This window comes from Phyllobates terribilis, unplaced genomic scaffold (genome assembly GCF_046119375.1).
Source record: "Phyllobates terribilis strain yellow unplaced genomic scaffold, ASM4611937v1 Scaffold_1__5_contigs__length_1240528914, whole genome shotgun sequence".
NCBI lineage: Eukaryota > Metazoa > Chordata > Amphibia > Anura > Dendrobatidae > Phyllobates > Phyllobates terribilis.
Window position 1 is genome coordinate 613,465,995 of NW_027362761.1, and position 16,683 is coordinate 613,482,677.

The 16,683-nt window shown below is 45.8% G+C and overlaps 1 protein-coding gene and 1 pseudogene across 2 annotated transcripts; one reads left to right on the forward strand and one right to left on the reverse strand.

The window, feature by feature from the left end:
• The window catches only part of LOC141272775 (uncharacterized), a 244,783-nt pseudogene extending 241,167 nt beyond the window's left edge, over positions 1-3,616 (reverse strand).
• A 79-nt stretch (positions 3,617-3,695) lies between these two features.
• LOC141272767 (uncharacterized) lies at positions 3,696-16,253 on the forward strand. 2 transcript variants are annotated; one of them, XM_073683825.1, is made up of 10 exons: positions 3,696-3,831; positions 4,667-4,813; positions 5,546-5,683; positions 6,003-6,176; positions 6,657-6,780; positions 11,685-11,755; positions 11,834-11,912; positions 12,019-12,116; positions 12,239-12,347; positions 14,453-16,253. In XM_073683825.1, the coding sequence occupies exons 3-10, from the start codon at positions 5,600-5,602 to the stop codon at positions 15,403-15,405; spliced, it is 1,692 nt and encodes a 563-aa protein (XP_073539926.1). In that variant the 5' UTR covers positions 3,696-3,831; positions 4,667-4,813; positions 5,546-5,599; the 3' UTR covers positions 15,406-16,253. The 2 variants fall into 2 exon arrangements, with proteins under 2 accessions (XP_073539926.1, XP_073539935.1); XM_073683834.1 differs by lacking the exon at positions 4,667-4,813.
• The last annotated feature ends 430 nt before the right edge of the window (positions 16,254-16,683 follow it).

Sequence of the window (16,683 nt, forward strand, 5' to 3'; positions counted from 1 at the left end):
TATACCTGACAGGAGCCCATACATTCTCCTGCCTCCAATAATATATACCTGACAGGAGCCCATACATTCTCCTGCCTCCAATAATATATACCTGACAGGAGCCCATACATTCTGCTGCCTCCAATAATATATACCTGACAGGAGCCCATACATTCTCCTGCCTCCAATAATATATACCTGACAGGAGCCCATACATTCTCCTACCTCCAATAATATATACCTGACAGGAGCCCATACATTCTGCTGCCTCCAATAATATATACCTGACAGGAGCCCATACATTCTGCTGCCTCCAATAATATATACCTGACAGGAGCCCATACATTCTCCTACCTCCAATAATATATACCTGACAGGAGCCCATACATTCTGCTGCCTCCAATAATATATACCTGACAGGAGCCCATACATTCTCCTGCCTCCAATAATATATACCTGACAGGAGCCCATACATTCTGCTGCCTCCAATAATATATACCTGACAGGAGCCCATACATTCTCCTGCCTCCAATAATATATACCTGACAGGAGCCCATACATTCTCCTACCTCCAATAATATATACCTGACAGGAGCCCATACATTCTGCTGCATCCAATAATATATACCTGACAGGAGCCCATACATTCTGCTGCCTCCAATAATATATACCTGACAGGAGCCCATACATTCTGCTGCCTCCAATAATATATACCTGACAGGAGCCCATACATTCTGCTGCCTCCAATAATATATACCTGACAGGAGCCCATACATTCTCCTGCCTCCAATAATATATACCTGACAGGAGCCCATACATTCTCCTGCCTCCAATAATATATACCTGACAGGAGCCCATACATTCTCCTGCCTCCAATAATATATACCTGACAGGAGCCCATACATTCTCCTGCCTCCAATAATATATACCTGACAGGAGCCCATACATTCTCCTGCCTCCAATAATATATACCTGACAGGAGCCCATACATTCTCCTGCCTCCAATAATATATACCTGACAGGAGCCCATACATTCTCCTGCCTCCAATAATATATACCTGACAGGAGCCCATACATTCTCCTGCCTCCAATAATATATACCTGACAGGAGCCCATACATTCTCCTGCCTTCAATAATATATACCTGACAGGAGCCCATACATTCTCCTGCCTCCAATAATATATACCTGACAGGAGCCCATACATTCTGCTGCCTCCAATAATATATACCTGACAGGAGCCCATACATTCTGCTGCCTCCAATAATATATACCTGACAGGAGCCCATACATTCTGCTGCCTCCAATAATATATACCTGACAGGAGCCCATACATTCTCCTGCCTCCAATAATATATACCTGACAGGAGCCCATACATTCTCCTGCCTCCAATAATATATACCTGACAGGAGCCCATACATTCTCCTGCCTCCAATAATATACACCTGACAGGAGCCCATACATTCTGCTGCCTCCAATAATATATACCTGACAGGAGCCCATACATTCTGCTGCCTCCAATAATATATACCTGACAGGAGCCCATACATTCTCCTGCCTCCAATAATATATACCTGACAGGAGCCCATACATTCTGCTGCCTCCAATAATATATACCTGACAGGAGCCCATACATTCTGCTGCCTCCAATAATATATACCTGACAGGAGCCCATACATTCTCCTGCCTCCAATAATATATACCTGACAGGAGCCCATACATTCTCCTGCCTCCAATAATATAAACCTGACAGGAGCCCATACATTCTCCTGCCTCCAATAATATATACCTGACAGGAGCCCATACATTCTCCTGCCTCCAATAATATATACCTGACAGGAGCCCATACATTCTGCTGCCTCCAATAATATATACCTGACAGGAGCCCATACATTCTGCTGCCTCCAATAATATATACCTGACAGGAGCCCATACATTCTCCTGCCTCCAATAATATATACCTGACAGGAGCCCATACATTCTCCTACCTCCAATAATATATACCTGACAGGAGCCCATACATTCTGCTGCCTCCAATAATATATACCTGACAGGAGCCCATACATTCTGCTGCCTCCAATAATATATACCTGACAGGAGCCCATACATTCTCCTACCTCCAATAATATATACCTGACAGGAGCCCATACATTCTGCTGCCTCCAATAATATATACCTGACAGGAGCCCATACATTCTCCTGCCTCCAATAATATATACCTGACAGGAGCCCATACATTCTGCTGCCTCCAATAATATATACCTGACAGGAGCCCATACATTCTCCTGCCTCCAATAATATATACCTGACAGGAGCCCATACATTCTCCTACCTCCAATAATATATACCTGACAGGAGCCCATACATTCTGCTGCCTCCAATAATATATACCTGACAGGAGCCCATACATTCTGCTGCCTCCAATAATATATACCTGACAGGAGCCCATACATTCTCCTGCCTCCAATAATATATACCTGACAGGAACCCATACATTCTCCTGCCTCCAATAATATATACCTGACAGGAGCCCATATACTCTGCTGCCTCCAATAATATATACCTGACAGGAGCCCATACATTCTCCTACCTCCAATAATATATACCTGACAGGAGCCCATACATTCTGCTGCCTCCAATAATATATACCTGACAGGAGCCCATACATTCTCCTGCCTCCAATAATATATACCTGACAGGAGCCCATACATTCTCCTGCCTCCAATAATATATACCTGACAGGAGCCCATACATTCTCCTGCCTCCAATAATATAAACCTGACAGGAGCCCATACATTCTCCTGCCTCCAATAATATATACCTGACAGGAGCCCATACATTCTCCTGCCTCCAATAATATATACCTGACAGGAGCCCATACATTCTCCTGCCTCCAATAATATATACCTGACAGGAGCCCATACATTCTGCTGCCTCCAATAATATATACCTGACAGGAGCCCATACATTCTCCTGCCTCCAATAATATATACCTGACAGGAGCCCATACATTCTCCTACCTCCAATAATATATACCTGACAGGAGCCCATACATTCTGCTGCCTCCAATAATATATACCTGACAGGAGCCCATACATTCTGCTGCCTCCAATAATATATACCTGACAGGAGCCCATACATTCTCCTACCTCCAATAATATATACCTGACAGGAGCCCATACATTCTGCTGCCTCCAATAATATATACCTGACAGGAGCCCATACATTCTCCTGCCTCCAATAATATATACCTGACAGGAGCCCATACATTCTGCTGCCTCCAATAATATATACCTGACAGGAGCCCATACATTCTCCTGCCTCCAATAATATATACCTGACAGGAGCCCATACATTCTCCTACCTCCAATAATATATACCTGACAGGAGCCCATACATTCTGCTGCCTCCAATAATATATACCTGACAGGAGCCCATACATTCTCCTGCCTCCAATAATATATACCTGACAGGAACCCATACATTCTCCTGCCTCCAATAATATATACCTGACAGGAGCCCATACATTTTCGGCTGAACCCAAGAGCTGCACAAAGAGCTGAAGGACCTGTGGGACGACACGTCTCTCCTGAGCTCCGCCCCTGATCACATGGCGGTGACGTCACCACAAGACCTTCACCACTTCTCTCCTGAGCTCCGCCCCCTGATCACATGGCGGTGACGTCACCACAGGTCCTTCACCACTTCTCCCCTGAGCTCCGCCCCCTGATCACATGGCGGTGACGTCACCACAGGTCCTCCCGCTCTCAGTGCAGCAGCTCCGTCCTGGTTGTGCGCAGCTCTTGCTCTCTGGTATCAGCCAGCAGCAGGTTTCCGCTTCCCGCCATTCCGGTGAGATTACAGGGAGGGTTTGTGGTGAATCTGTGAGAGGAGAGTGTGGGGTGAGATCAGAGCTGTTCCTGTGGAGGCTCCTGCTCCATGTGACTGCGGCTCCTCAGTGTTGTATGGGGGATGTGCAGCGGCTCCTCCTCACCTCACCGCCCCCGCTGGAGGTGGAGTTACCACGGTGACCGTCCCCCGCTGGAGGTGGAGTTACCATGGTGACCGCCCCCGCTGGAGGTGGAGTTACCATGGTGACCGTCCTCTGCTGGAGGTGGAGTTACCATGATGACCGCCCCCCGCTGGAGGTGGAGTTACCACGGTGACCGCCCCCGCTGGACGTGTACTTACAACGGTGACCGCCCCCGCTGGAGGTATAGTTACCACAGTGACCGACCTCCGCTGGAGGTGGAGTTACTACGGTGACCGTCCTACGAGGCTGAAACCTGCGACTCCGACTCCCACATATATTGCTTATATTTAAGTGAAAAATTTATTGCAGTACAATGTGAACATCAGACATTTAATCATTTTTATGATGCAATAATCAAGATATTTAGATAGAATATAATGATGGATAGCTGGAGGGATAGATGAATGGATAGATAGATAGAGGGATTAGATGGATGGAGGGACGGATGGAGGGATAGATGAATGGATAGATAGAGGGATTATATGGATGGAGGGATAGAGTGTGATAGACAGATGACAGCGACAGACAGCAAATAGTACATTGCACATATAGGTCACACACATTGTACAGAGAGCACATAATAATCACCTACAATATTAGCATTATTTACCTTCCTGTGACAGAGATGAGCAGTAGTGCTTTCACTTTCTCCAGCTCGGGGCCCAGGAATCGGATCCTGTGCAGGGCAGGCACCCCTCCCCCTCCTCTCTCTGGTGAAGACGGCAGAAGACAGGACAGAGGAGGGGAGATTGCCCCCTGCAGTCTGGAGCCGGTGCAGGACGGGAGCACTGCAGCATACAAGTGAGTTTTGATGGTTGCGTGCCCCTGCTTCTGGGGGGGGGGGGGGGGGCAGCTGCCCCCCCTGCCCCTCGCTGGCTACCGCCATGATTCACACACAGCGTTTTTGCGGATCCGTTTTTTACAGTAAAATGCAGTGTCTCTGGGCATCCCAGCAAAGTCAATGGGTTTCAAGATATGACATAAAGACTCATCGTTTTGTGAGGATCTGTTTTTGGGCTCAGAAAAGGATCCTCACAAAGAATGAGCATGTCAGTTTGTTCGGCGTTTTTCTAATCTGCTTTTGTTATTGAAAACATTATCTATGAGCTCAAAAACCTTTCAGGTGATGCGTTTTTTAAAAAGCTGATCTGCTTTTGCAGCTGAAAAACGTATCCTCAAAAAACGCAGCAAAAAACGCTGTGTGTGAATGTAGCCTTAGATCAGGAATAGAACAGCCATTTATAGGACATTTCATAACTTTCCCAAATTCCTATGAAAAAATATTCCCCACAAACTGCATTGATCTACTGCACCCAATTTATTATATATTTTAGGAGTCTGAGTCGGTCCATTTTATACCGACTCCGATTCCACCAAAATGAGCACCGACCACGACTCCGACTCCACAGCCCTGGTGAAGTTTGTGGCTTTTCCTCCAGATTCTTCCTGATAAATGTCGGATATTTGGGGCAGAATTCAGTGATTGTCGTTATATCGTCCCCTGTGATCTCCATCTTCTCCTTTATCATGAAGACGCCGGCAGGACGAGATCCCTCCAGCTGATCCAGTGTTCATCCCTCCTCCTGAATGACCCCGAGGATGGACGAGGACGAGACCACCAGAAGATTATTACACTTCACCCTGGAGATCATCTCCCTGCTGAGCGGAGAGGTAACTCCTCTACATTTCTATCAGCTTTATTGTGTTATGTAACAAGTCCGACATCGGGAAGAGGAAATCCAGAGGAGGAAGAGAAGGATTCTTTACTGTAAGAGCAGTGATTGTGTGCAGCTCTCTGCCAGGAGCAGTTGTCATGGGGATTCCCTATAAGAGCTGTAGAGGGGCCTGGATGTCTGTCCTGAGTGTAATAATATTCCAGGTTATGGCCCCAGATTACTGGAGACGGTTATTGATCCCGGGATTTCTACTGATTGTCAGATCTGGAGTCGGGAAGGAATTCTTCTCCCTAAGTGTCTCTCTCCATACACAGGATTACACAATAGTGAGGAAGACACCGGGGGAGGGTGTGACTCCCATCATCCATCTCCAGGAGTCAGGAGGGCGGAGCCCGGGCCCCATCACAGAGCCCCCCCCGATACATGAGAGGAAGAGGAAGAAGATCCTAGAGCTCAGCAACAAGATGATTGAGCTGCTGAGCGGAGAGGTGACTGCTGGGACATTATACAGGACAGCACTGGAGGATTCTGGGTGATGACCGGAGAGGTGACTACTGGGACATTATACAGGACAGCATTGGAGGATTCTGGGAGATGAGCGGAGAGGTGACTGCTGGGACATTATACAGGACAGCACTGGAGGATTCTGGGTGATGACCGGAGAGGTGACTGCTGGGACATTATTCAGGACAGCACTGGAGGATTCTGGGTGATGACCGGAGAGGTGACTGCTGGGACATTATACAGGACAGCACTGGAGGATTCTGGGTGGTGAGCAGAGGTGACTGCTGGGACATTATACAGGACAGCACTGGAGGATTCTGGGTGATGAGTGGAGAGGTGACTGCTGGGAGATTATACAGGACAGCACTGGAGGATTCTGGGGGATGAGCGGAGAGGTGACTGCTGGGACATTATACAGGACGGCACTGGAGGATTCTGGGTGATGACGGTGTCGTTGTTGTCAGGTTCCTATAAGGTGTCAGGACGTCGCTGTCTATCTCTCCATGGAGGAGTGGGAGTATCTAGAAGGACACCAGGATCGGTACCAGAAGGTGATGATGGAGGAGCTCCGGCCTCGGACGTCACCAGGTGAGAGAGGAGCCCACTTGTTTCATAGCTGTTACTTACTCTGCAGTTTCTGGGTATCTTCAGCAGATATCTGGCTTCCGTGACAGTGATTCTTCATGTTAGTAAAGTGGGTGAGCAGATGCCACCATGTTTCTCACCTTCTGAAGTACCATAGTTACAATTGACAACAGCATCTACTAGGTTAAAGTGTTGAGATCTGATTGTACTAAGACGTCGAATCTGGAACATAGGAGCCATTTTTGTTTCTCCAGGTCAGGTGATAAATAGATCATTCAGTCTGGTAAGAAGAAATAAATCGTGTTTGAACAAAGGTCTAGACCTGGAACAGAGAGGCGCCCCTGATCAAAATTACTGTTATTGTGAACCGTTAAGCAAGTTGAAGATGAAATCATCTCTAAAAACGTGAAGTTGAAGATGACACATTTCCTCTGTATTTTAGGCAAAAATTAAATATTTACATTTTTTTACATTTTTAATATTACAAAAAGGGAAATGGGCCAATGCGAAAGTTTCGGCACCCTTGGATATTTGTGTGCTCAGATAACTTTGACCAAGATTTCAGACCTTAATTAGCCTGTTAGGCGTTTTCAAGTTACCTTTTCCTCAGTTCAAAATGTCATTAAGAAATGGCAGTTAACAGGCACAGTGGAGGTCAAGATAAGGTCTGGAAGACCAAGCAAAATTTCAGTGAGAGCTGCTCGTAGGATTTACAGAGAGGCAAATCAGAATACCCCACGAGACTGCAAAAGACCTTCAGAAATACATATCAGACTCTGGAGTTGTGGTTCATTGTTCTAGTGTTCAGAGACACCTGCACAAATATGGCCGTCATGGAAGAGTCATCAGAAGAAAAACTCTCCTGCGTCCTCACCATAAAATTCAGCGTCAGAAGTGCAAAAGAGCATCTAAACAAGCCTGATGCATTTTGGAAACAAGTCCTGTGGACCGATGAGGTTAAAACAGAACTCTGTGGCCACAATGATCACAGGTATGTGTGGAGAAAAAGGGCTCAGAATCTCAGGAAAAGAACATCACGCCAGCCATTAAGCATGGTGGTGGATCAATCATGCTTTGGGGTTGTGTTGCAGCCTGTGGCACGTGGAACATTTCACAGGTAGAGGGAAGAATGGATTCAATGAAATTTCAACAAATTCTTGATGCAAACATAACACCATCTGTGAAAAAGCTTAAGTTGAAAAGAGGAGGATTCTACAAATGGATAATGATCCTAAACACTCGTCACAATCCACAATAGACAACCTCAAAAGGCGGAAGCTGAAGGTTTTACAATGGCCCTCACAGTCCCCTGATCTGAACATCATTGAAAATCTGTGGCCAGACCTCAAAATAGCAGAGGATGCAAGACGCCCCAAGAATCTCACAGAACTGGAAGAATTCCTCCAAGGAAGAAAGGATGAAAATCCCTCAACTAAAAATTTAAAGACTCTTGTCTGGCTGCAAAAAGCGTTTACAAACTGTGATACTTTCAGAAGGGGGCGCTACTAGGTACTAACTATGCAGGGTGCCTAAATTTTTGCATCAGCCCATTTTCCTTTTTGTTATTTTTAAAATGTAAAAGATGAAAAAAATATCTATAATATAATCGGCCAATCGTCCCTCTGTCTGAAGCCTCGATAGACTGCGCATGCGCGACGCGCAATCTGGCTCCAGACAGAAGAACGCATGGAGCCATTACAGGTAAGAGGAGTGTATGGCGCCGGAGATCGCGGTATACGTAGACACTGAATGCGTACCGCTATCTCAGGCGCCATACTTGCCTGACTGGGAGGAGCGTTGCCGCGGTGCCTCTCTTCTGGTCGGGGGCGTAGTGAAGCATCGGAGTCAGCGTTATATTAAAATATAACATTTATTGATGGATGAAGACAATAAAATATATATATATATATATATATATATATATATATATATATATATTAATATGTGTACGGGAAAGAGTAACACAACAGAAAGGTCACAGGAGGGTAGTAGCTATTACATTATTTTCATACAGAAATCAATCAATCATAAGCCAGAACTGGACATAGATGTGCAACAGGGTCCCTAAATAAATTACAGGATAAAGTGCATAGTGCTGATTGTAAAGTCTATAGAGATAGAGACATAGTTACACAGTCATTGAAAAAGTGATTATAGCAAATGAATGTATGAAGCAAGTAATAAGATCGCCTATACTGACCCAGGTGATCAAATCCAACGCGCGTTTCGCCAGATTCTTTGACGAGGATATGATGTCAGAGAGTGGACAGAGGATATTTAACAAGAATCAGGCCAATCACAGATGTGTATATTAAATACCTGATGGATCTCATGTGTTTGAGCATGGCGCCATGTCAAATGAGCCGGACGCTGCCTCCCCATGGTGAGCTGCGGCTCCAGAGAGCGCAGAACATCCGGAGAGGGCAGGTGTCGACGTGCGTGTCACCGTGGAACTCAAGAAGCGGAAGTGACGCGGGAAGCGTCATTGAAGTGGGCGGAGTTAGTATGCGCTCCACAGTTGGAATGCATATAGATAGAAAGAAAAGACGGTGTAGTGTGAGTCAGTAAGTGTAAATGAAGGTAGAGGAGATAGTGAGAAATGACAGAGGAATGTCACAGGTTATTATAGTTGCAGACACATGAATGTCTGATTATAGCCCTATATAGATTTTGAGAAATTATTCAGCAAAATGGTATCGGACAGCACGGTATGGGCACGCGCGTACTCGGGTGCCACACTCCTACCCCGGCCTCCGGCAGAACAGGACACAGCTGCGCTGGAGCACAGGAAAGAAAGGTGAGTATAAGTGTTTATTTTTTGTGTATGTGTGCAGCGTGAAATGGATGAGGGGGCCACACATACCAGGATTGGGGGATGAGGGGGCCACACATACCAGGATTGGGGGATGAGGGGGCCACATATACCAGGATTGGTGGATGAGGGGGCCACATGTACTAGGATTGGTGGATGAGGGGGCCACACATACCAGGATTGGGGGATGAGGAGGCCACACATACCAGGATTGGGGGATGAGGGGGCCATACATACTAGGATTGGGGGATGAGGGGGCCACACATACCAGGATTGGGGGATGAGGGGGCCACACATACCAGGATTGGGGGATGAGGGGGCCACACATACCAGGATTGGGGGACCATACATACCAGGATTGGGGGGTGAGGGGACCATACATACCAGGATTGGGGGGTGAGGGGACCACAAATACCAGGATTGGGGGGTGAGGGGACCACAAATACCAGGATTGAGGGATGAAGGGGCCACGTATACCAGGATTGGGGGATGAGGGGTCCCATGCATAACTGGATTGGGGGATGAGGGGTACCACGCATACCAGGATTGGGGATGAAGGGTACCATGCATACCAGGTTTGGGGGATGAGGGGTACCATGGATACCAGGATTGGGGGATGAAGGGTACCACGCATACCAGGATTGGGGGATGAGGGGTGCCATGCATACCAGGATTGAGGGATGAGGGGTGCCATGCATACCAGGATTGGGGGGATGAGGGGTGCCATGCATACCAGGATTGGGGGATGAGGGGTACCATGCATACCAGGATTGAGGGATCAGGAGTGCCATGCATACCAGGATATGGATGAGGGGGCCATACATACCAGGATTGGGGATGAGAAAGCCATGCATACCAGGATGAGGAACTGGGTACCATACATACCAGGATTGTGAGAAGAGGGGTGCCATGCATACCAGGATTGGGGGATGAGGGGTGCCATGCATACCAGGATTGGGAGAAGAGGGGTGCCATGCATACCAGGATTGGGAGAAGAGGGGTGCCATGCATACCAGGATTGGGAGAAGAGGGGTGCTATGCATACCAGGATTGGGAAAAGAGGGGTGCCATGCATACCAGGATTGGGAGAAGAGGGGTGCCATGCATACCAGGATTGGGGATGAGGGGTGCCATGCATACCAGGATTGGGAGAAGAGGGGTGCCATGCATACCAGGATTGGGGGATGAGGGGTGCCATGCATACCAGGATTGGGGGATGAGGGGTGCCATGCATACCAGGATTGGGGGATGAGGGGTGCCATGCATACCAGGATTCGGATGATGGGCCATGTATACCAGGTTAGGGATGAGGGGTACCATGCGTACCAGGATTGGGGATGAGGGGTGCCATGCGTACCAGGATTGGGGGTGAGGGGTGCCATGCGTACCAAGATTGGTGGTGAGGGGTGCCATGCGTACCAGGATTGGGGATGAGAGGTGCCATGCTTACCAGGATTGAGGATGCGGGGGCCATGCATACCAGGATTGGGGGTGAGGGGTGCCATGCATACCAGGATTGGGGATGAGGGGTGCCATGCATACCAGGATTGGGAGAAGAGGGGTGCCATGCATACCAGGATTGGGGGATGAGGGGTGCCATGCATACCAGGATTGGGGGATGAGGGGTGCCATGCATACCAGGATTGGGGGATGAGGGGTGCCATGCATACCAGGATTCGGATGATGGGCCATGTATACCAGGTTAGGGATGAGGGGTACCATGCGTACCAGGATTGGGGATGAGGGGTGCCATGCGTACCAGGATTGGGGGTGAGGGGTGCCATGCGTACCAAGATTGGGGGTGAGGGGTGCCATGCGTACCAGGATTGGGGATGAGAGGTGCCATGCTTACCAGGATTGAGGATGAGGGGGCCATGCATACTAAGGATTGGGGGTGAGGGGTGCCATGCTTACCAGGATTGAGGATGAGGGCAGCACATAACAGGATGGGGGAACAGGATGGGGGCAGCACAAATACCAGGATGGGAGACCATATACCAATAAAAATGCTCGCCACCCAGGCGTAGAACGGCACTGTATAGATACATTTACAGGTGGCTGTGTAGTCAGTCACTATGAGGTTGTGTCTCCACAGAGAGATGTCCCCGTCCTCTGTATCCCCAGGACTGTCCAGAGGAGAATCACAACATCCCGGAGGATCATCAGGTAGATGACACTGAAGTCCCCACAACATCTGACCATGGAGTGATGGGACCTGAGCTCATCTTACATTGTTCTTTTTAGGGTGAAGATCTGATTGATATTAAGATTGAGGTTATAGATGAAGCAGAAGAGATGAAGGATCCATGGGCCGATCAGCAGGGTGAGGAGGGGAGACCGTCATGTCTGTTCTGTGGTCACCTACTACTACTCCCATCATCTCATCATCACATGCCACAATCTATTCTGTCACTGTGTGTCTCCTACAGATGGATCCAGGAGGAGAAATCCACCAGAGAGATGTCCCCGTCCTCTGTATTCCCAGGACTGTCCAGAGGAGAATCACAACATCCCGGAGAGTCATCAGGTAGACGGTGCTGAGCCCTGTACCGGATCTGTATATGGGGGGACATTTCTGATCGAGGTCATAGATGTCACAGATTTTGGTGGTTTCTTGAATTGTGATGAATGTTACATCTGATATATCAGGAGGAAGATCTGATTATTATTAAAGTGGAGGATGAGACAGAAGAGATAAGGGAGGATCAGCCGTGTATAATTGACGGGAAGCAAGAAAATCTAACAGGTGTTACCACAGGTATGGAAACATTTAGAAAGTGAATTTAGTGGTTTCATAAGTTTTAAAGCTGAACTTATTACCGTAATGTGTTGATCCAGAGGAAGGTTAAAAACCCTCTTTAGGACAACAGCGGTCTATGATGATGGCACCTTCTTTCCTCCAGACGCAAAGGAATCTTCCTTTTCATGATGCCGGTCTTGGTGTGTGAGGTCAATTCTACAGATCTTTGTGCCGTCCATATATTTGTACATTGTCCTAGTTTAGATCATCCCTTCGGCTAAGAAAATATTCCTGACTGGAGTTCAGAGTTTTCCTAACTCCTCTAATAGATGTCTTGGGCGTTGTTGAAGTTTCCCATAATAATGTCTTTGTCCTGATTCACCCCATTATGGATTTCATTTACGAGGATATCTTCTACTGCTTCCATTACATGGTCACTTTCTCATTTCCACCCATGGGGTCTCTACATTTTAATTTCCCTGCCACACGTCAGCACGCTGGATGAGCTTTGAGGAACATTTTACACATAAGCGAACATCCCCTTTCCCCATTTTTTCTTTTTTTTTTCTTTCTTTTTTTTTGTTTTTAAGGTCTTTCAGTCCTGCAAATAGTCATCGCTGTCGTCCTGCCGTGCCTATAGAGATAGTGAGGCTTCTGGAATTAGTATACATCCACTCGCTATGAACTGTCCTCTCCCCACTTCCATTACTGACCTGTCCTCGCTCCCACTCTTGTACTGTAATTCACCTCCCCCCTTACTTCAGTCCGGTGTGTAACACTCCCCCGACCTTCTAGCCATTCTTTCTCCCATCCCCACTGAGGTGCTGCCCATCTCTACCACAGAACCAAGAGAGAACGGCAAAGTCAGTCGGATCTCTAGGAACCCGAAGCCTTCGTTCCTTTTCTTATTTCTCCGCCACTTATTTACCTCCATAATCTCCTGCTGCTTCTCTGTTGTGGCACGAGATACTGTAATATTTCAGAAAAGTTGACCTTTTGGAAGCTCAAGGCCTAAATCCATAAACATATTTTTATATAAGACCTCCCGTTGACTTTTTTTTTGCCCCTAAACCCGTGTAAATGTTAGTGTAGTGTAGGTGTATTAATATACTCACCAATTGCTGTCTACTCTGGTGTCCAGCGCCGTTCCCCTCCTCTTCTGAGTCACGCGGTGAGGTATAAATAGGTATAAAATCACATCTTTATTAGTATATGAAATTTTTTTTACTAGTTTGCAAAAACATTTGTTAAATAGATAGCATGACAGTATAATGAACAGATGTCAATCTTACCATACCGCAACCCCCATTTTTAATCTATGTCAAGGGCAAAGTACCGTGCAAGTAAGTTAGCTCCCACAGATGAAAGCCAATGCCTATAGTCAGGGTAAAAGTGCACCATATAAAGTCAAGGTAAAAGTGCACCATATAAAGTCAGGGTAAAAATGCACCATATAAAGTCAGGGTAAAAGTGCACCATATAAAGTCAGGGTAAAAGTGCACCATATAAAGTCAAGGTAAAAGTGCACCATATAAAGTCAAGGTAAAAGTGCACCATATAAAGTCAGGGTAAAAGTGCACCATATAAAGTCAAGGTAGACCACGGAAGAGGCATGAAAAGGAGGATTCTGCCCTTACCACAAGGGGGTGGCTGGTAGCAGTTGACAATGGTGGTAGTGGCAGTACCCCGACGCACGTTTTGCAAGATGTATAATCGCTTTCTCAAATGATGTTGTAACACTAACTTGTTTAGGGGAAAAATTAGATAATGAAAGGGCTTTTTTATGGACCTTCCATGTAACTCTAACTTCACACTGGGTTCTCACCATCCCCTCTCTATAACCTATCATCCTGATCCCCAATATGTCTAACTCGAGCACCGGTAAGACACCGTTCCATGTTTCTTGTCTTTGTAGTCCTCCTCCCCTTCTTACTGATGCACATATTCCCCTGGATTTATTTGGAAGAATTGCTACCGCTGACAATCGCCTCAGATTTGGGGTGATTTTGTTTTTAATATTCCAATTCTTCAGATTTATGATTATTAAGAATCACATTTATTTAATGTATATGCGAAGTTGTTTTCTGTGAAAAACTTACAAAATCTATTTGTAATCTTAACAGAAAATCTTAGTCAGAACTCGGAGGGGAACTTCATGTTACTAAATTATAAAGTGGAAGGTGAAGATAACATGCAGCTCTCTACAGAAGAAAACCTCATTACCCTTCATGTAAATTCAGGACTTTACAATAGAGATCTAGTTTATAATCCGCCTAATCCTGAGGAACCTCAAATTGTCACCTCAAGTCTGACAGGAGGAAAAAGGGTTCAACGCGGTGGAAAGTTTATAAAAAGCTCAGAACTTTTTGAGCACAGAAGAATTCACACTGGGAAGAAGCCGTACTCCTGTTTAGAATGTGGGAAATGTCTCTCAGATAAAGCGAGTCTTATTAGACATGAGAAGAGTCACACAGGAGAGAAGCCGTACTCATGTTCAGAATGCGGGAAATGTTTTACGCTCAAATCTGGTTTAATCATGCATCAGAGAGTTCACAAAGGAGAGAAGCCGCATTCATGTATAGAATGTGGTAAGTGCTTTATTACTAAAACTAAACTTAAGGAACATTTTCGAATTCACACAGGAGAGAAGCCGTTTCCATGTTCCGCATGTGGAAAATACTTTAGAAGTCAGTCATGTCTTCTCTCGCATAAGAAAATTCACACAGTAGAGAAGCCGTACTCATGTTCAGAGTGTGGGAAATGCTTTAAATATAAATCAGGTTTTATTATGCATCAGAAAGTTCACACAGGAGAGAAGCCGCATTCATGTATAGAATGTGGTAAGTGCTTTATCACTATAACCAAACTTAAGGAACATTATCGAATTCACACAGGAGAGAAGCCGTTCGCATGTTCTGTATGCGGAAAATGCCTTGTAAGTCGGTCAAGTCTTCGTTCACACGAGAAAACGCACGAAAGAAAACAACATTCATGCTCCTCATGTACGAAATGTTTTTCAAAAAAATCGAGTCTCGTTAAACATCAGAGAATTCACGAAGACAAGAGCCGAGAATAATGTCCAGAATGTAGGGGATGATTTATGCATCATCAGGAAAGTCACATCAGAGAGAATGAACCTAAGCGTAAAAATACGCTGGTGCTCCACTAAGGTACAATAGTCCATTGTATACGGTCTCTGTGACAGATGAAGTGCGCTTCTCGCCTGACTTGTTTTGTATCTTGTAAGACTTTGGGTGACCGGCTACTCTTTTGCCCGTTGGTGCTTCGCCTCATCTGGTGTCTCAAAGTGGGGGAAAAAAGGAATCTGGTCTCGCCGAGTCAACGGAACTTGGATGACAAGATCACTCATCCGATGAATGTACGGATTTTTTCTTGAGGCAATACTTTTCAGAAGTTATCAGGTCATTTAATTGGTTAGACATCAAGTGGATCTATGAGCGAAGAAAGGCAGCAATGGTGGTGGAGGGGATCTTCCCCATATAAAATAACCTACATTGTACAATGCATAATAGAGATACTGTGTTATCAAATGATAAACACTTAAATAATAAATGCGAAGGGTCAATCATAAGTTTGCGTTACATGTTTAAGTGTGAAATACGTTAGCACTAAAAAATGTTATGATATGGTGAACCTTCTACATAATTAAGGGGTCTTGGAACATCTAAATCATAGATATTTGCACTGATCTACTGGATCGATAGACATAAGGTTGGGGCTGCGCATCCTCATTCCCATGGAGATGATGAAATCCATGTATGTTCAGACGGTGAAGATTTTCTTAATGCGTCTCTAGGGATTCTATGTATGCCGGCTGCAATGGGATGGATGAACTACAGGTAGCTGAAGTGTGAAGGTCTGATCATTAGTGACACAAGGTACACACGTGGTCAAAATTGTTGGTCCCCCTCGTTTAATGAAAGAAAAACCCACAATGGTCACAGAAATAACTTAAATCTGACAAAAGTAATAATAAATTAAAAATCTATGAAAATGAACAAATGAAAGTCAGACATTGCTTTTCTGCTTCCACAGAATGTTTAAAAAAATGAAAGTCTTGAAATCGGCCTGGACAGAAATGATGGTATCCCTGAAAATAATGTGACAAAAGGAACATGTTAAATCACGTTGTGTCCACTAATTAGCATCACAGGTGTCTACAATCTTGTAATCAGTCAGTGGGCCTGTATATAGGGCTACAGATACTCTCACTGTGCCTGTATATAGGGCTACAGATACTCACTGTGCTGTTTGGTGACATGGTGTGAACCACACTCAACATGGACCAGAGGAAGCAAAGGAAAGAGTTGTCTCAGGAGATTAGAAAGAAAAT